Genomic DNA, 21304 nt, shown 5'->3' on the forward strand with positions numbered 1-21304 from the left:
AGGGTTTTGAGGACTCCGTGCATTTAAGCATTCCCTGCGGGTGGATGCCTGCGGTTCCCGGGAACCGGGGGCTGCTGCTGCTCTCTGTGGGACGCTTTAACACCTTGCTGCGTTTTGCCAGGAAATATTTCTCTAAGCTAAACCCCGTTCTGCCAGCAGAGGCCGATATGCCCATGTGCTTGGAAGAAGCGAGCTCACATCAAAACCCACAGGCATACTAAAACCTTTCCAGCCTGTCTGTGATGGTCTCTGTACCCCAGCATCCCCAAACTGCCTCTCACCCCTGCATCCCACAGACGGGATTCCCATGCGGGTTTCATTATTTGAGTAAAAAACAAAATTAAAAAAAAAAGAAAAAAGGGAAGGTAGCTAGTAGCCAGGTGGGGTGGAAGAAAAAGCCAAGCTGGGAGGTTTGACTAAACCTGCCTTGACTGTGCTGCAACATTGGCCAGCAGCTCCCACAGCATCTCCCCAGCCTGGGGCAACCTCCTCCATCACTCATGTGTGTGGCAGAGAAATGAAATGTCTCAACTAAAGGAATTCTTCAGTATTTATTTTTATGGTGGTAAACAAATTTGTTTTCCGAAGGAGATGGACTCTGTGAGTATATATATAATAAGTATGTGATGTGCTGGGCTGCAGGGAGTACTTCCAAGAAACTATCTAGAGACGGGGGTAGAGCCTGCTTTAATAAGAATAATATGCACAGAAAAGGAAAAAAAAGAAATCTGAAGCTGTGTGCCTGGTGTTTCAGAAGCCCTGGACAGAGAATCAAGTGCTTCAAACTCACCCAAATCTCTCATAACTGGAGGTCAAAGTTGCCTTTTTTATTCACATTATACCTCAACCTGAACCCCCCATGGGACCCACAGGGGTAGCAAATTAAAACAGCTGGTTCATAAAACATCTGGGAAAGTGCTTTGCCTGCAGTTGACCTAAGTCTTGCTGTCTGCCCTGTGCAGCCACTTTCTTTGCCTTCATCTCCATGGGCTGTGTTGGTCACCAAGAAAGCACTTAAAACATTGGCTAGGCATGCAGACACTGACTCACTCTATCTATCTGTCTATCTATCTATCTAATCTGGGTCTTTTGTTTATTTATTGATTGAAATTTGCCCCCCAGACTGTGCAAGAGAAATGAGAAAACAGTCTTCCCTAGCCATAACTGCAGAGCAGCATGTATTGAAAAATAACTTCTGAAACGGGAGGCCTCCCTGCATCTGCCTTGGGAAGGAGGGTGGAACAAATGTTTCTAAGGTTTCTTTGGGATGTGTCAGCTGTGTTGTATGGCACGTGGGTACAGTCATCTGGATTTTATCATAATCAGTGCAAAATAGGAGTAACAGAGAAGACAATGAGCTAACAAAAAGGTGTGTTGATGCATTACCTAATATTTAGGCAGTAATTTTTGTTATTAATCATATAATTACCTATTAATGGGTAATTACAGGTTTAGCACTGGACAGGTTTCCACACCTTAGGAAAAAAGTTTACAGGTGAGTCAGGATGTCAAAAAGACAAATTTTGACCTCTTTTACTCTATCAAATCTGTTATAATTCAAGAAGTCTCCCTGGAACATGATGCTGTGCTGGGTTCTGGCCTGAGTCCTTCTGGGAGGGAGGACTTGGGAGAATCTCTTGCTGAATGTGGAGTTTAAGTATAAACCCATATAAATACTGTTGACAGTTGTAACTAATGGTTCTCACTGATAGCTTGCTTGCTTTTCTGGTAGCTCTTTATGCACCAATAAATCCTATTGTTCTTCTCCCAGCTGTTATTCACAAAAAGTACAAAGGCAAGATGGAGCGTTCTCGGCACATTTCTTTTCAATTAAAATGAAACGACAGACAAAGGAAGAGTATGGAGCAAAGTTGGATCCAGACATGGTAAATGTCTCTTCTCCCCATCACTTCAGCCTGTTTGATAGAGAGGTTTTTATCTCTGGCTTTCACCTAAAGTCCTGCTCTGCACCAGGACAAAATGAAGCACGAGGCTGGAGTTATCTCAGAGGGATGGTTCTCCCTGGGACAACTGTCTGAGTGCTCCAGGGTGCTTTTAGTGCCTCAGATCATTCTTCATGAGGCATTAATTGCAATATTTCTGCAAAGTAGTTGGGCTTTGTCCCTCTCTGGGGAGGCGCTAGCCTGAGGTTGCTCCCAGGCATGCCAAGAGTGTCCTAAATCTGAATCTCCCAGTGCAGGAGAAGAAAAAGGCATTTCTCCTACTTCAACAGCTCTGCTGTCAAAGGCAGGTAATTTCCTTCTTTCTTGGTGAGGTTGGTTTAACACTGGCACAGGGTGCTCAGAGCAGCTGAGCAGTGTCCAAGGCCAGGCTGGATGGGGCTTGCATCCCCGGCAGTGTCCAAGGCCAGGTTGGATGGGGCTTGGAGCAACCTGGGCTAATGGAAGGTGTCCCTGCCCATGGCAGAGGGTGGCACTAGATGAGCTTTAAATGTCCCTTACAAACCCTTCTGTGACACTCTGCTGTCAACATTTTGCTGCATAGAGCTGGAGCTGTTTGGAGCAGCAGCTCCCAGGGACTCAATGTGATGGAAGTGTTCACCTACTGAAAACATAACAAAGATATGAGCCTTGCTTTTCTCAGGGATTCCATGTTTTTTCTTTTTCTGAAGGCATGTTTTTATTATGTACTGTTGATTTTTTTTTTTTTTTTATTATTTCTTCTTGCTGGAGAGGGCTGGCTTTTCCACATCCAAAACATAAATCCATCTCCCAGATTTCAGCTGAAATATTTACGCCTGCAATTTCTGCTGTGTGCCGATGGCTGTCCCAGAGAGGGGAAAGGTAACAGCTAGGAATACACTGAGCTGCAAAGCATCTGTCTGGGAAAATGTGCTGCATCATCAAATATCCCTGCAGGATCCCTGGGATCCTTGGGACTGGCACCATCCACGTGCCTGGATGGTGCCTTTGGAGCTGTGTGCCCTTGGTGCCTGCTTGAGACAATTGTTCCATGCCTGCTCTCAGAAGTGACATGCAGAGATGCACTATCTGCCTTTCTGCTGCTTCCCAGAAAATAAGGACCTGGAAATAATCAGGGTATTTCAGGAACAATGCAGTTCCTGTGGTGCTGATATCCTGGGAGTTTGGCAAGTTGGAGCTGTATTCTAAGGGACAACAATGATTATTTTATTTTCTTTATAGTTTTAAGAGCCTGGAAAAGCCATTCTCATGTGTAATCCCGAACCTGTTCTTTAACCTACTTGGAAGCTCTCCCTGAATAATCCACTTTATGATCCTTAATAGAAAGAATTTCACTCAGGAAACAGAGACCATTAAAAATACAGTGCTTTCTAAAATATAATCCACTTTAAACTGTTGGAGACTGATGCCAAACAACTGCTAAGGAGGGGGGGACAGACCCACACCAACCCTGCAGCCTCTAGGCCTGGTGCTCTCCACCCACTTCTTCCCAGGGCAGTGCCACTGCCACCCTGTGTGGGCTGCACATCCTGACATCAAAACCTCTGCTCCTTGTGCTCCTGATAACCCAACCCTCCTGCCATCCTCTCCTTCAAGCTGGGTCATGCAAGCCCCCAGCTTTATCATGTACATGAAAGTTTAAAAGTTTTAAATCATGTACATGAAAGACCCATCATGGATGAAACCTCTGACTTACTGATGGTATATCATTAACCTGGGCAGCACACCATCAAGCAAATCGCATTTAATTTATCACTTGAGGAAGCTGAGGGCTGAGTTATCCCACAGAGAGAGTGGGTGGTGCAGGAGGTTCTGCATCATCTTCATCCTACAACCCTGCCATAAATCCAGCTCTTCCATTACTGGGATTTAAAGCCAGGCTGACTGCCCTGCTTGCTTTATGTACACTTCACCTCCACTGGAGAAATTCTGTATGTTTTTGCTAAACCACAGCTTTTTTATTAAACTTAATTTTCTGTGATAAAAGTCCATAACAGCACCTTTGAAGAAAAAAATGAGATATTATTTTTCTTCTTTTCTGTTCTCATTCTGTCAGACTTTAAATCATCAGCTCCTGACTGCAGCTGAGATTGATCCAATCTCATGGTGTTTGTCCTTCCCTTATCTGCCATGAGAGCCTGCTGGAACTCAGGGCACAAGTGGGGTGCTGGGCACAGTTTATGCTGCAGTGCTGTGCTGTTACATCATTTATTTTCCCTGTCTCTCCCCTATCTCTCCTCAATATTTGCCCCTGGAAGCAGTTAGATGGGCGTATTTGTGCTTGTGCTGAGTTATTAATCTAAGTTTTTAATTTGGTTGGCCAACACAGGCAGTTATCTTGGCCCCTTGTATACAGCACACTCAGTGGCTCCTTCTGACTGTTGTATTTATTCGTTATCAGTATCTGGAGGTTCTGGTGGTAGGTACAGCACAGTAATGGGCTGGAGGAACTGGCTGCAGGAGTAAATTGTTACTGCCATGACATCTTCAGGGGAGAGGTCCTGGGGGTGTTTATCTTTTCTGGTCACTGGCCTGGCTGGTCAAAAGGGAAAAAAAAAATCCATGTAAAGTTGAGACCACTGTTATCAGTAAAGTGATCCTGACACCATGAATAATGGAGAGGAAATACAGTCTAGTGAGATATGGTTGCTTGGTGGGTCTCCTTTTTCACCTGCCCATCTGTCTTATAACCACATGACTGGGCAACACTAAGTAATTTTTCATGAGGTTTCTGAAGCTGCTACATGCCATGAGGAGGAGAAATGTCTTTGTTTTCCCTGCCCTGGGCTGGCATATGAAGGACGAGAAGCGACTTGACCATGTGCCCTCATCTGACCAATTTTCCAGGGAGTTACAACCTTGATTGGCACATCCTGATACCCTAGACCCAGATTGTCAGCTGACCCTGAGGAGAAGCTGAGGCAGCTCTGAAAAAAGAGGACAAAGTTCTCAGCACACACCAATGAATAAGTAATAGTAAGGAAGAGGAGAGAAACCCCAAAGAGAAGGAGAGGCAGAAGAGAGAGGAAGGGGTCTCAGTCAGGGAGGTGAAGGAAGGCAGGAAGAGGCAGAAAGAGAGGGAGCTTAGGAAGGGACTCTGGGACATACCTGCACTGAGCCAGTGGGGAGGAAGGACACTGTGAAACAAGGGCAGCCCAGACCCAGGCAGGGAAGGACTTTGGCAGCTGGAAGGGTGGCAGAAGATTAAGGCAACCCCAGAGCACTGTTAAAAGGGTTGGGGTGCAAAACAATGACATGAAAGAAAAGACTGAAAAGAACAAAACAGAAGAGGAGGAGGAGGAAGAGGAAGAGGAGGCAGTGGAAGAGGTGGCTGAGGAAGATGGAGAAGATGAAAGCCAGGAGAAAAAAAGCAAGAAGAAATCAAAGTCTGAGGATTCAGAGATTGATGGGGAAGTGAAGAAAAAGAAAAAGAAAAAAACCAAGAGAAGAGAGTATAGCAGTGAGGAGGAAGATGACTACGAGCGCAAAAAGAAAAAGAAGAAAAAAGGCAAAAAAAGCAAAGACAAGAAAAAGAAGAAGGGTGACAAGTCCAAGAAAGGAAAGATAGATGAGAATTTTTTGGAGATGTATGAAAAGGAGCTTCGAGACTATCATTCAGACTCCTCCAATGCCACAGAAGATGAATACAACAAAAAAAAAGGTCAGCTCCATCTTTCCCCATCTCCCCTCTTAAGCAGGCACTGTTGGTCCTGCAAATGCCTTTGATGGGGTCCTTCCTGGGGCACAGGCACTAGTTATTCCTACGTGGGTCATATTTTTGTTAAATAAGTATGTTAACTGTTTGAGGTGTCACTGACAGGTTGTGTCCGTGTTAGCTTTTCTGTTTACAAAGCCGCTTTGCCATGTGTGTGGTACTGCTGTAATTACATTCTCCTAATTAATATTTGCATTGTGGGGCTGTGCAGAAGCTGCAATCAGCAGGCTCCCCCTGTGTAAGCAGGATCCATGGCAGAGGTGCGTGGTCCTGACCAAGCAGAAGCAGCAGGAGCGTGCTGGGGATTTCATCAGCCAGAGGGGTGGAACACTCAGGATTGATGTAGAAGCAGGAGGTCCAGCACACCAGACCTCTGTCTATTTTAAAGTAACCAAATCAGCTGGGGAAATACCAGTATTAGGTTCTAAACCTTAGCACTGTGTTGTTAGAGTAAATTGTCCACTTGTTTCACAAGCAGACTGTACTTCGGTTCAATGCATGGTGAGCTGTGCCCAAAGGTGCATCAGAGGAGATTTGGAGTGGACATTAGTAAAAAATTTCTTCATGGAAAGGCTTATGAAGCCCTGGCACAGAGTGCCAAGGGCAGTGGTGCAGTCTCCAATCCATGGAAGGATTTAAAAGCCGTATGAATGTGGCACTTGTGGACAGAGGTCAGCAGTGGCATTGGCAGTGCTAGGGTATGGTTAGACTCGATGGTCTTGGGGGGCTTTTCCAGCCTAAAAAGATTCTGTGATTCTGTGACTTAAGGCTTCAGGTGACTCACTCAGTTTCAGGAGAGGACCAAGGTGTAGCTCCATGATTAAAAGAAAAAGCCTTGACAGGTCGGAGAGCGAGGTTTTCTCCTTGTCAGGGAGGTGGGCAGCAAAGAGGTCTGAGGGATGCTGAGGGGTGGTACCAGCAACCAGCAACTGGATCAGGGCATGCCTGGGACAAGACACTTCACCTCTCATCACTGTTGTTTTCCCACCAGTTGATGAGAGCCCTAACACGTGTTGTGTGTGGCAACTGGGAGAGCTGGATGTGCCTGAGGAGCAGTAAAGCACTTCACACTGGTGGGGTGTGGCCCTTGGTTAACTACACCTGGGGGTTTCTGTCGTGGTGGCGAATGGCTGGGACAAGAAAAATTGATCCATTCCTCTGAGAAGAGGAGGAAAAAAAAAAAAAATGTTCCATTCCTCTGGTGCAGAGAAGTGAGTCCCTCACAGATATGCTGTATTTAGGCCGTGCACAAAACCTGCTCCATTTGTGATGGCCTCTGAGGGCTAGGGAGGCTGTCCCACCTCATACTGCATTTTTTTATATGGTTGAGCAATAATAATTTGCACTTTTAAAAGACAGAAGCTACAGCAGACATCTGTAATAATTTCTCCATGGTCTTCTGATATTAGATATTGGGAAGAAATTGCTGGCTCTGAGGGCAGGTGAGGCCCTGGCACAGGTTTCCCAGAGAAGCTGTGGCTGCCCCATCCCTGGAAGTGTCCAAGGCCAGGTTGGACAGGGTTTCAGCTATTCCCTTTACTGTGCATCATACTGCTATTCCTACTATTTTGAATTTAAAAAGGCAAATTTATTTTGAGTAAATTTGAATTTGTGTGACTTATTTGGAGGCTTCTGCCTCTTTTCTCCCAAAGGACCATTGAGTGAAATGGCTGCCGCTGGTCAGGCTCTGGAGAATTGTGTGACCTCTGCAAAAACCTCCCAGAAGCTTTGGGGGTGTCAGCTGCCTTTGGTGCTGGTGAATATTCAGTAGAGACATATTTCAGTCCACAAGCTGTGATTCCTTTTGCTGTAAAAAAATAAAAGAGAGGTGTTATAAATGTTTTATAAGCAGGGAGATGATGCTGCCTGTGTCATCTGATGTCCTCTTTATCTTATTGTATTAGCAAACAAGGGAAGGGATCCCCCCATCAAGTTCAATCGATGACTGAAGAACAAGGCAAATCCAGCTCCTGGGGACAGGAAAACAAAAGATATCAAGTGACTGAGTGATAGTGTATCTGAGAAAATTAAAGCAGAGACAGCAGGCATTTTTAACTAAATTGCAGCTGCTGTCCATTCCTGTGATCATGGTGTTAATGAGATTGGTTATTTATTAATAAGTGTTTGCAAAGTTATTTCTACAGTAAAGTAAGGAAAGCTACAGGGAGTCCTTATTGTGGCTTTTCAATGTTTACAGTGGACTTAAAAGAAAGATGTAGAGTAGCTTTTTACCAAGGGCTGTAGTCACACGATGAGGAGGAATGGCTTTAAACTTAGAGGGTAGGTTGGATTGAACATAAGGCAGAAATTACTCCCTGTCAGTGTGGTGAGGCTCTAACACTGGTTTTCCAGAGCAGCTGTGGCTGCCCCTGGATCTCTGGAAGTGTCCTAGGCTAGGCTGGAGAGGGCTTAGAGCAATCTGGGATAATGGAAGGTGTCCCTGCCCATGGCAGGAGGTGGAACTGGATGATCTTTAAGGTCCCTTCCAACTCAAACTATTCTATGGTCTTGAGCTGCCAATAACAGCGCAAATGGCCCATTGTGTAAAAAACATTTAATCAGAGGAATCAATGGTTTTAAAGAGCAGTAGCTATCCCGAGAGTGTTCACAGAGCTCCTGGGCTGCCCAAACCATCATTAAAGCTTCTACAGGTGACAGATGCCTGAGGTTCAGGTTGGTTTCAGCCACAAACTCTTTAGAGGAATTTACATTTTTTTTCCCCCATACCTTTCTCTTGATATCTCATGTCTTATCTGTGATAGGGAAGAGTGAGACTAGCATGATTATTTATCCTCCCACTCAATTTTGTGGCCACAGAATTTTGAAGGAGGGGACCAAACATCTCTCTCTGTTTTCTGGGTGACTCCTGCCAAAGGCATGGATATCTCTGTGTTGGTAGGAAGAAAGAAAATGTTTCTCTTTCCAAACGTGCTCTCATGCCAATAAATGTGTCTTCTCTCTGGCTGAATCAGTAGCTGCCACTTTGGTGAGTCCAGGCCCAGACATGCACAGGGTGTGACAGATGGTGGAAAGCTCCTTCCTGTCCTGTGTCACAGCAAAACGCTGATGTCTCAGGAGAACTTCAAGCTTCCCTTTTTAGTGTGGTAAAATTCTCCATTTTTGTTTTCACTCTTCTTTTTTTTTTTTTTTTTCTATCAAGTTTCAGATACAGATATTATGGATATTATTATGCATATTATCAGTAAGTGGTGGAATTACCATCCCTTGAAGTGCTCAAAAAACCATGTGGATATGGCACTTGGGGACATTGGTTGCTGGTGGGCTTGGCAGTGTCAGGGAATTGTTGGACTCGATGATCTTAGAGGGCTTTTCTAACCTGAGGAGCTCTGTGATTCTCTGCTGCTTTGTCCTTCTTGCACAATGGGTCAAGCTGGACTTCGGGGATCTTAGCAGTGTGAAAATCATAACATGAAGAAAGCTATTTAAAAAATGCATGTTTTTGTTAACATGTTGCCTCAAATGGTGATGGAAGGGGGAAACAGCCACTGTTTATTTGTAACTAGATATGCAAGCTGCTCATCACTTCCTTTGATGTGTGCCATTGGATTTATCGCATTATATTTATTACACCATGGTCGTGATCATGTTCCTTCAGTGACTGCTGCAAAGGGTTACACAGGAAAAGCATTCAGGACATGCTGAGTTTATTGCTAAGCTCTGTTTAATGCAGTTTAGCAGCAGTGGAGGAGAGCAAGTGCTGTGTTGTGGCCAGCTCTGTCCCTGTGCTCTGTGCAGAACTGCAGTGATGCCTTTGTGGACAATCATCAGTTGCAGAATCACCTTGTGTGCACCCTGCGCCCACTGATCTTCCCCAGGTGAGGCTTTGATTAATATTCTGAGTCAGGATGAACAAGGACTCCTCTTTGGAAGACAGATATTATTTTTACTCTTTGGCACAAAAATGAGCTTGGGTTTTGGGCATAAAACATTCTGAGGAGAGCTTTGTGCCAGTGGCAATTTTATGTCTTGTGATCTGTTGGGAGATGCAAACTGTGCTACTGAGAGAAGGTGGTTCTGAACTCTCCTCGTAGTTATGGATCTCATCTGCTTGCATCCCAGCATCTCTCACAGGTGGAAATGACCACAGAAAATAGGTATTTGGAAAAGTTTAGGTAATTTTAAATGTTCATTAGAAGTGCATGCATGCCTGGAATAGAGACGGCTTTGGAACTACTTAATTTGGTCTTCCGGTACCTGAAGGGAGCCTTCAAGAGAGCTGGAAAAGGGACTATTTACAAGAGCCTGGAGTGAGAGGACAATGGAGAATGACTTCATACTGAGACAGGGTAGGTTTAGAGTTAGATATTAGAAGGAAATTCTTCACTGTGGAGGGGGTGAAGCACAAGATCTCCCATCCCTGAAAGTGTACAAGGGCAGCTTGGATAGGGCTTGGAGCAACCTGGTCTAGTGGAAAGTGTCTCTGCCCATGTCAGGGACTTGGGACTCAGCTGTCTTTAAGGTCCTTTCCTACCCAGGCCATTCTATGATTCTATGAACTATCACAGAAGTTCACTATTGTGTGACACAACAAGCCAATACTAAGTTAGTTGTGATACTGAAGTGTTGATTAGTTTCAGGAGCACTTGATAATAACTTTTATGTAGGCGCTAAAAAGTCTTTGTGCCTGTCTATAAGATACCCCTGCTACACACTTGTGTATTCCCACTGGAGAACTGAAGTTGCCTGGAGGTGTCATGCTGAAACTGGGCCTTACAAATTGGAAGTGAGTGATTAAAATGCTGGGAGGGGGGCTTTGAAAGGAATCACAGCAGCTCTTCATAGTCCATAATGAGCCATCGACTTGCCGCAGGGATGTCGCTAGTCACTGGTGTGGAAAATCAGTGTCATAAAGCAGATGAAAGCAAATAAACCTTTTTGGAGGAAGTTCTTGCTGGAATCTGGAGGTCTGCAGATGTCACCTTTCCTTTGCAGGTGTGTGTTTGGCCAAGTGCAGGCACAGAGCTGGGGGAAGCAAGCACTTGTGCTCCCCCACCTCTCCCTCTGCCAGGGCAGGACCCCAAGCATATGCAGAATTCATTCTTGTTAGGCACACATGATCCATTTGAGAGGGTTCAGTCCAGCTGGCAGCCCCAAAAACAGCACCCAGGAACAGCTGTGGGTGCCAAGCTGCCAAAGGCATGGCACAGCTGATGTGAAACCCGCACCCGCGAGCAGGAGCCGCAGCTTCCCAGCACTGCTGCTCTCCTCACACCCAAAACAATCAGCTCTGAATGGAGTGGTGAGTTCAGTTTTATAGAGCTCAGTTTTATACCCTTGATTGCCTGTGGGTACCTTTTAGATTGAGTGTTTGAGTTTGGACTTGAATAGAAAATACCTGAGAGCTCCTGGAGAGGAGCTGAATGAGTTTGCACTGAGAATAGATGTTAAATCCCGCTCAGTATGTTCAGTCCTGGATGTGTTCTCCCCAGCCCAGGTATCCCATTAGTCTGGATTCAGTTTTCTGTAGCATCCAAGGAGCCCTCTCTGAGGAAGGTGACCTTTAGAGGATGCAGGACTAGAACCTGATCTCATTGGAATAATTCAAGAATATCTGGGAATTTTAACCTTTCCTTCTTCTGTTGTATCCCTCTTCCCTTTCCTCTTTCCTCCCTTAAGAGTTGAGAATCCTATGTCTTTAAAACATCCAAGCTTTGCCTGGGTAGTTTTTCATTCTCTGGTTGCAGAAAGAGAACTGAGGAGATGCTTTTGCTCACAGGTACATCAGTTCCTCTACTGGTACATCAAATTCCAAGTTTCAGGACTGCATTGATATTTTAAGGATCATTAGTTTTGTTCCCATTTATACTTTGTTAAATATACATCTTCTAGGCCCTCTGTGAAGCTGTTTATCATCCTGTCCCTGGGAATTTGGACTAATGTCTGAATACTGTTCCATTAAAACAGCAGAATTACATCCATCAGGATGGAAAGTCTGGGCAAAAAATAATAGAGCTACAAGTGGCTAAGTACAGAGAGGGGGCCAGGGCAAACCAGTATTTTATTCCAGCCTAGGAGAATCCTACAGCCTCAGGTGAGGTGGTTTATCCATCTGAGCCCTAGGAAAGCAGAGACTCATGGTGGGTTTGGTGTCAAGAGCCTCTGATCACTGCTGGGATGTGGTGGTTTATTGAGGGTTTGTTTTAGCTGTCAAAGTTGCAATCAGGATGTAGTTTCCAGATTCACAACACGTTTTTGCCTGGTTAAGGCCTCCTCTTGGCTGACTACTGCTGCTCCAAGAAATATTTATTTATAATCAGTGCCTTGTGGGTGCAGCTATTTCTCCAGGCATTGTCAGAGGGGATTTTCTTCCTTGTAAGACAGCGATGCAAATACCTGAATGGCAACACTTAAAAGAAAGACTGAAAATAATAATTGTGGCTTTTGTTGATTGATTTACGTGCACTGCAAGACAGGCTGGACACATATCACTGAGGAGTTGTGCATTGTTGCTGTAATTGAATGTGGTTATTGAAAACTAAGTCTTTTTGGCACTTTGCCACCTGATGTTCAGAAATTTTGTATTTTTCAGCATCAATTTGGAGGTCTGCATTTCATAGACATCTGTATTGTAGTAGTATCTCAATCAGAATTTCTCTGCAAACTGTAAGTGTTAATTAAGACATATTTGTAAAGAAGGCAGAGGTAGGAGGTAGAAAGGCTATAGCAATTTTTTTTATATATATTTCTTTTTATGGTGCTATTTGAATAGTAGAAACTCTGTGCTGTGACTACTTAAACTGGGGAGCTGTTATTTATTCCTAGAATCACAGAATCCTAGAATGGTTTGGGTTGGAAGGGACCTTGGAGGTTACATAAGTCCAGTACCACTAGACTCATTTGCTCCAAACTTCACCCCACCTAACTCATAACAACATCCAACAATGCTGATGTAAATATCAGTAACACACATAACTTGTATTTATCACAAGCCTCTGTCAGGCACTGTTCCCTGCTTAGGCCAAGCATCAACATGAAACACAGCTAGAAATCAGCTCCCGGGAGCCAAATGCGCTGGTTCCTCACCCCAGAGCTGCCAAGGGTGCAGTGTCCCCTCGGGCTCACAGCCAGTGTTCCCGCTGTGGGGCAGCTGTCCGTGCTCGCAGTGCCATCCAGGCCTCACCTGCTGGTGGCTTTGCCAGCAGTTGACTCAGTGGCTTTGCCAGCTGTTTCCTCCTGAACACATTCCTGTTGGATTCAGTGCCTCAGGCCAAGCAGTTTTGAAACACTGTTGATGTGGGTGTTTTTTTTCTCTGTGAAAACAGCTCAGCTGTTCCCTGGAAAAAAAAAGGCTGTGAAAAATGTCTTGCCTTGCTCATGTCAGGGAACATCCAACATCCAACTCCTGCAATGCCTCCAGGCCAGGGACGCTGGGCAGGAGTGGGTAATAAAAGAATCTTTGGTAAAATTGCTCTTCCTCCTACCTGGGTATTGGGGTCAGGGCTCGCAGTGAGGAGAGGGTCTCTCCTTGATCTTGGTTTTTCGCTGCCTAGGTGACAAGAAGAGTGTGGGATCTTATTAGAGTCTGATGACATAGAACATAAAGCCACAGAATGGTTTGGGCTGGAAGGAATCTCTAAGCTCACCCAGTCCCACCCCCTGCCATGTGCAGGGACACCTCCCACTATCCCAGGGTGCTCCAGCCCCATCCAGCCTGGCCTTGGACACTCCCAGGGATCCAGGGGCAGCCATAGCTGCTCTGGGCACCCTGTGCCAGGGCCTGCCCACCCTCCCAGCCAGCAATTCCTGGTTCCCAATATCCCATCTGTGCCTGCCCTCTGGCAGTGGCAGCCATTCCCTGTGTCCTGTCAATCCAGACTCTTGTCCAATAGCTTTCCCCAGATTTTTTATAAACTGCCTTCAGGTAATTGAAGGCTACTAGAAAGTCACCCCAGACCCTTCTCTTCTCCAGGCTGAACTCTCCCAATGCCTTCAGCCTTTCCTCATAGGAGAGGTGCTCCATCCCTCTAATCACAGACATGACAGACAGCAGGGAATTACTTCCAGCTGCATTCTGCAGACACGTTGCTCTACCGCAGACTTTGTTCAGTGCTGCAGATAAAATCAATTTCATATTTTGCCCAGGCTGTGCTGTACACCTCCCATTGGACAGAAATTTCCAGTGTTCTTGTCAATAGTGGTGACTCAGAGGCACCCCATGTCCTGGCAGGTCCTTCCTGCCTCCAAGAGACAATGAAAGAAATTGAACAGGTTTCTGTTGTGAGTGTCTCTCTCCCCTGAGGCACAGTGTTTTCCTCCAACACAATTTAAGCTTGAATAAAAAAGATGTTGATTGCTAAACTAATGCTACTTTACTGTTCCAGCAAAGAACTAAGGTGTTTTTTCCTGGTAGTGCTCAGGCAAAAATACCCTTTAAGTGGTAGCCGGAGCACCATATGAATCAAGTTTGGCTTCCTACAGTGCATGAGAATGAAATGTTAATTTTTACAATAGCCGATTAAGTAAAACACACTCCAAACCATGACTACTCTGCCTGTGGGAACAGGCAGGACAGTGTTCAGCTTTGGATTTATATTTTAAGAGATAAATGATATTTCAGAGCTCAAGATAATGATACTTTTATGTACCAGCACTAAGTTTGCTTAGGAGAAAACCTTCCTAATTCATGTCCGTGACAAAGTCTCAAAATGCAAGATGCTATTAATTCTGCAATTCCTTGTATAAACTTTGAATAGCAAAATGTGTAACAGTGTGCAACCAGTCCAAATATTTGTGAAAAAAAATCCCTCTCTTTTGCTTAGAATAATTAATTTGGCATCCATGCCAGACTCAAAAGCCTCTTTCCATGAAGCCTATAAAGAGCAGGCAATCTCTCACAGAGTGTGAGGCCCAAATCTGCTCACAGTTCTGAGGTACAAATCCAAAGCCATTGTGCTCAAGTCAATGGAGTTAGTCAGGATTTGCTTCAGAGTGAATGAGAGGAGAATTTGACTCATTTTGTGTATGACAAGAGATTATTGCACAAATTGTGGCTCACTAAAAGCAAACAGGCTGCAATTTAAAAGGCTCGTCTTTGTGGTGGGTAAAGGATGGTCCTGATTAAACTGTAACCATCATAAGTATTTATCTGATGTGTTCACATGCACAGAGCATTGTTTTGCCAAACATAAGCTATAACAGTCAGCACAGACCCTTTAAACCTTCCAAGCATTTTGCATAAATGTCAAGGTACTCTTCAGGTGCTCCAAGACAAACACGCTCCAAAGTGTTTCAGGAGAAGCCAGAGTGATTGGTGCTTTGCATGAATCAACATGAAGTGAATATTGAGGATAATCAGTGAATTCCCAGCTGGAGGTGCAGCAAAGTGCAAACAGCCATTAGTGCTGCTGAGGTAAATGCATCCTGCTAAACAGAAGCATCTGAAGGTAGCTCCGAGAGCCACAGCTTCAAAGCAGTTGGTGTTGATTTGGGGTTATATTCAAGATGAATCACAGAATGGCTCAGGCTGGAAGGTACCACAGTGGGTCCTCTGGTTCCATCTCCTTGCTCCAGCAGGGTCATCCCAGAGCACAGAGTAAAGGATTTTGTCCAGATTGCTCTGGAATATCCCCAGTGAGGGAGACTCCACACCCTTTCTGGTCTCTGTTTCAAGTCTTTGGTCACTGCACAGTGAAGAAGTTCTTCCTCATGTTCAGATGGAACTTCCTGAGCATCAGTTTCTCCCTGTTCCCTCTTGTTCACTGCTCTGCATCACTGCAAAGAACCTGGTCCATCCTCTGACACATCCCTTCAGAAACCTGTGGGTTTTGCTTTCCCTCCTCCTTCCCCAAACTCCTCACTATTGTTTCTGTCTTATTTCACCTACTTAATCATTCTTGTGGCACAACCTTAATTTTGTTTTTACCAAGGGACAGTCTTGCTAGACAGAAATTAGGCACCAACTCAGTTCTCCATATTCACCTCATGAGAACGTGACCTGACAGGACCTGCAGTCATTGCCATAATTGATGCTGAGCAGTCCCATGTTGTTGGAGTCAGAAAAAACTGAATTTATCAGCCAAAGCACTGTTCTGTCCTGGAAATGTTCCTTTCTTGGGCAGCTAAGGGAAGTTTCCATGCTCTTGGCTTAAGGGTCTCAGTCTGCACTTGTCAGGGTTTATAGTTTTACGTAATTTTAGGAGTCATTTTGAAGCAAGTGTTTCTCTACTCTCATCATTAAATGGATGGATTTATATTAGCCCACTTCTTATTTATCATCTCGTTCTGCAAGGCAAGGAACAAGGTGTGAGTGTTTCCAGCAGCGATGCAATGTAACTCAAAACTGATTTTATGCTGTCTGTATCCTGCACTTGAAATGACCATTCCTGAATGCTTATTTTCAGCAAAGAAAGTACTGCCTGTAATTTCCTTTATTGAGCTTGTATTTGTCTGAGAAAAGCAGTAATGGGTTTGCAGTTCATAGCAAATCAGCCCTGTTTAGCTTGCTGGAACTTTCACCAGCTTCTGAAGCCTTCGTGCTGGATAGCTGAGCAGTGGAGTCAGCTGGGGATTCAATATCTACCAGAGGAGATAAGTGAACTAAATTCCACTTGATTGAGATAATATTTGGAACAAAAGAGCCTGTATCAGTAAATGTATTAAAGCTTTGTATTGACTCTGCCTGGCCTATTGAGAGAAAAGCAAGATTTGGAGACTGGGCTGAAAGTCAGTCATTCCTGTACTAACACTTTGGATTTCTGGAACTTGGCCATGATCTGAGCACTGAGAATAGACTCACTTTGACCTTGGGGCAGGGTTGTTTGCCACCTAAAAGCACCTTGATGTAGGTGTCTTCCTGTAGGCAGAGGCCCATGCAGCATGACAATCAGACTGGGGTCCAGTCCCCTCTCTCTTGCCTTGGTGGTCTCTCTCTGGGGCTCCTCTGCCCAGGGCCTGCCATAAACTTCATAAACTAACTCAGCCAACGTTGCTAGGAAAAGCATTAAGGAGTACCACACATCACAGAGTGATTTGGCTTGGAAGGGACCTTTAAGAATATTTAATTCCAAGCCTCTGCCTCGGGCAGGGAAACTCTCCAGTAGAGCAGGCTGCTCCAAGCCCCACAGCAGCATCCGAATGCTGGCTTCATGACTTGACCACTTGGGCGAAGACCTTTGGAAATCCTGTCCATGTCTGAAGGGAGGCGAATGAAGTATTTGGAGACATGGGAATGTCATGGTTTGACCGAGAAGGAAGTAGGGGCATCATGGGTGCAAAGTCATACACAGAGAGGCCAAGAAGCCTCTGCAAAAGCACATCTCAGTATGTTAAAACAGCAAGAAGATGTAAAAGGAGTTGGTTTTTTTTACATTGCAGAAGCCAAAAGTTATTGCAAAGCTCTGAAGAGGCACCATGTAGGAAAGTCTTTGGTGAGCATTAGTGCCCACGATCCAGAAAATAATAATGGGGTGGACCCTCCATGAGAACTTGGATTTTTTGAGTGATGGAGAGTGTGAAAAACAGGGACTCAAAATGGGAAGATTAGAAATACCATGAGGCCACCCAAAAAGGGAGTAAGGATCTTGGCTGGAAGATGTATAAAACTTATAGTATACCTATTAATTCAATTTCTGCATTTTCCTAATGTTCTCTTTCAAAACTGGAGTGTTGAAGTACTACATTTGATCCTTCTAACCTAGATGCCAGCTTTGGTTAGATAACTTCCACAGATATCCAATTTCAAGCTTTTTAGTTAATTCAGTTTTATAATCCTAAATCACAAAACACAAGATGTTTGTGCTTGGGGTTTGTTAGCACTGGACACATTCTCTCAAAGCCAGAATATCCAATTATTCAGGAACAAATTTGAGGGTGGTTATGAAATGTCACTAACCTACAGTTCTTGTTGAATTATATCATGGGTGCTGTTCCCAGCAAAGGGGCTGGGGTACAAAATGTTTATCCCCACCCCAGCTCAGTAGACTTTTCTGACTTCTGGGCCCTCAAACTGCAGAGAAAATATGACAGCTGTCATGGGCTGGTAAAAAATTATTGAAAAAAATGCAAATAAAAGAAACAATCTTGAATCTATAATGCTGAACTTCCATGCCTTTGAAGGAAGTGGCTAAATAATCTGCATTTTTCTCCTGCCTTTTGCAGAAGGAGTTGGCATTAATATTAGCATTAAACTTTAATTTTCTTCCTGCAAAGGAAATTATGGGCCCTGCATCCATGACATCACTGGAAATCTGGGACATCATGTATTTGCACAGCTGACCCTCCAGCTGTAATACTGGAAAAGGGGGGGCAGGGCTCCCTCTCCCTTCCAGCAATGCACTGTGACACGTGTCAAATGCAGTGATGTGCTGATGTCATCCACCCAGACCCTCCTTTTGTCCCTCAGTGCAAAGTTAATTAAAATGGTGTTAACCACAGTGTATGCCTGGTAATGGCATGAGCTAATCAAGCAGGGCTCAGCACATCTGTCCTGGTAAAAACTGCGCATCCATGTTCTGCCTGCCAACTTCAGTGTACGGAGGCTGATTTTGGGGTTGTGAACCTAAAGGGCAGCCCATCTACTTGGGCTGTCATTGTTTTGCAACTGTGAGACTCCCATTGCAGAAATCAGATGAGGGATTTGATTTTTAATGGGGGGAGGAGACTGTGGCTTTGTGGTGGGTTTTGTCTTAGACAATGTCCCTGTATCCCATCACCTCACTTGCTAGGGATTGAAAAGTGGGAGTAGATAATTTTCTACAACTTCAGCAAGGAATTTAAGATTGGTTGTATAGATGAGGTGATGTCAATACCTGCACAGGTGCAGCAGACCAGCTCAAGCATAGGTTTCACTTGATGGGCAGGTTTGACATGGTAGACTCTGTTATATGGACATATATAATCTGTAAGTCCTAGCACTTCTCTAGCAGTAAAAAAAAAATCACTAGAAAAACTGTCTGAGCTTTTGAAAGGTCTCTGGGAACTTACAGATTGTTGTGGTGGCTTTTTTTTCTCTTCTCACATGAAAAATGCCTGCATGCCAGACAAAGTTGAACATGACTTGACTTCACCCCTGAAAACCAGAACAGGGGCAAATTTTGCTTGGGCTCTGTGGGGAGAGAGGAGACAATGCCTAAAGGTCCCTCTACCTAAAAAAGCTTGGAATCATGGAATCATTAAGGTTGGAAAAGATCCCCAAGATCATCGAGTCCAACCTTTGACCAAACACGATGTTGTCATCTAGAGCAGGCACGAAGTGCCGTGCCTAGCGGCGGAAGCTGGCAGAGGGATGCTGAGCTGAGGCTGCCACTTTGGCAGCGCCTGTAGGAAGCTCTGACAGTGACAAATACCTCCACGGCACAGATAAGTCATAAAGCTCTTTGAGATGATCAGGCACAAAAGGCTGCTCTGGATGAGCACAGCAATGCTCTAACGCGAGCCGGCTGTTTCCGAAGCGGAGCCGCTGCAGCCGAAAGCCCCGGAGTGACGGGCGGTGACTCACCGGGGCAGGGCGGGTTACAAATCTCCCTTCTGCTAATGGCTAATGCAAACACCTCGTCTGTCTCTCCCCGCTATGCCAAACATCTCCCGTTGGCATGTGGGAATGCTAACAGGAGGAAGGTGAAATGAAAACACTGCTTATACATATTACACGTGTGCAAGCTGTGGATCTCATATTCTTCCTGGGTTTTTTTGCAGACAAATCTCCTCTTCCTCTGAGCCTGTAAATGAAATACACAAAGCCAAGGGATGCTTAAAATGTTGCCAAGCACAGATCACAACTTCCTGTACTTATTACAATAATGTTCCCTTTTCTGTCCTATTTATATTCATGGAAAGGTGAGATTAGGAAAATATTGCACTATTTTTGTTTCTCAATGCAATAGAGCTGATGGAAATAAAGAATAGTTTTTAATCAGTTTTACATGAGTGCCCTGCATTTCGCTCTTTTCGTTGAAATGGTGATTAAATTTCTTTTTGATCATATTCTGAGGGAAGAGTGTTATTGTGAAAAAACATTTGATGCTCAGAGCAGAGTTACAATATATTTTTTATGTCTTTTGAATAAATACAGAATAGAATAGAATACATATGTGAATATAATAGATTAGTGATGTAGTGAGGGAGAGATGGACACTAATAAAATATGTAACTGTTCTGATGCACCCATGAAGAGGGACATTTTTATAGCATTAGTTGTGAGAAATCCCATAGTTAGCAGTCAGTTTGTGCAAGATGAAATGATGAAAGCATAGACTCTCCCCTAGCTGATAGGTCTGAGTTTGAGATGCCATCACTAGATCATGAACATCATGTTGACTGAAGCCAAAAAGAGCCATCAGGGTGCATAGCTTGGCCACAGGCAAGGTTTTGTAATTTCTTCCAGTTCCTTCTCTGTTGAGCCAACCGAGACATGTCCTTCAGTAAAGTAACCTGTTTTCAAGCCTCAAGTCTTGTTCTAACCTCACTCATCATCCTAAAAAATGTATGTCTGACTACAGAATTATTGTTATTTGAGTCTAACTCTGCCTTTTGGCCACTGGATCTTGTCACACTGCTTGAGTAAAAGGCACTTTTTTACTTGTGTGACTCCCAAGAAGATATATGTATGTGTAAATTAAGTTGTCACTCAGTCTACTACTTGAAAAGAGAAATAGATAGAGCTTTGAGATTCCAATTTAGGTGTTTTCTTACCTATTGTCGGGGGATTAGGTTGGATATCAGGGAAAAGTTCTTCCCTAGAGGGTGCCGGGCACTGCCCAGGCTCCCCAGGGAATGGGCATAGCCCCGAGGCTACCAGAGCTCCAGAAGTGCTTAGCAATTCTCCCAGGGATGCACAAGGTGGGATTGTTGGGGTGTCTGTGCAGGACCAGGAGTTGGAATTGATCCTTGTGGGTCCTGTGAGAGGCTGGAAAGACTGATGTCCTGTTGAGTGAGTTTTTTTGGGGCTTTCGAGGTCTCTTCCAATTCAGGACATTCTGTGATTCTCCTCACAATTTACCATTTTGTCTTTGGTAAAATCTCCATAACAACCAAAATGCAAAATTCCTGGCTGTAGTGATGTCCCAGCTTCCATACAAATATCTTACCAGAGCAAACAGGGAAGTGTGCATTGCACTGACATGTGCATAAATGAAAAGTGGCTCAACAGCTTTAACACTTCACATAAATTCATCTGCTCTATGTAACACATGCTCATGCGTTATGGTAGGGGAGGCAGCGTGTTCACAGAGAAGTGTTGTATTTGCAGCAAAGTCCATCCTAACCCTCTCTGCCATGTAAAGCATCTCCAGCAGTCTTGTTTGATGTGATTATTTTTGACAGCTGTGATGTGATTATTTTCACAACACCCTGTCCAAGAGATGGGTTTGTTTGGGCAGTGGGTGAATAGATGCGTCTCTAGGGTGTGTTTATAAACTCCAAGATGACTTGCATCTATAAAGGGTGAAGGCTCTCTCCTGTTGTCCTGATGTTTCTTTTCTCTTTCCACAGTTTACGAGGTGGTGACAGTGACAGGAGATGTCCGGGGAGCAGGAACCGACGCCAACGTCTTTGTCACTCTCTTTGGAGAGCACGGGATCACCCCCAAGACTCATCTCACCAGCAAGTAAGTGTCAGAAAGGAAATCTGTGTCTTTGAGGCCTGCTCTTCAGGGACTGTTAAAGCATTTTGATGAAACATAATATCATGT

At 44.5% G+C, this 21304-nt stretch overlaps 1 protein-coding gene across 1 annotated transcript in view; it reads left to right on the forward strand.

The window, feature by feature from the left end:
• The first annotated feature begins 5198 nt into the window (after nucleotides 1-5198).
• The window catches only part of LOC137464842 (lipoxygenase homology domain-containing protein 1-like), a 58339-nt gene continuing 42233 nt past the window's right edge, over nucleotides 5199-21304 (forward strand). Inside the window, exons 1-3 of the mRNA XM_068176395.1 lie at nucleotides 5199-5604; nucleotides 16236-16265; nucleotides 21106-21220. Coding sequence (XP_068032496.1) covers nucleotides 5199-5604; nucleotides 16236-16265; nucleotides 21106-21220 — 551 coding nt within the window. The remainder of the gene's footprint in view (nucleotides 5605-16235; nucleotides 16266-21105; nucleotides 21221-21304) is intronic.

The sequence above is a fragment of the Anomalospiza imberbis genome, chromosome Z (genome assembly GCF_031753505.1).
Source record: "Anomalospiza imberbis isolate Cuckoo-Finch-1a 21T00152 chromosome Z, ASM3175350v1, whole genome shotgun sequence".
Taxonomy (NCBI): Eukaryota; Metazoa; Chordata; class Aves; order Passeriformes; family Viduidae; genus Anomalospiza; species Anomalospiza imberbis.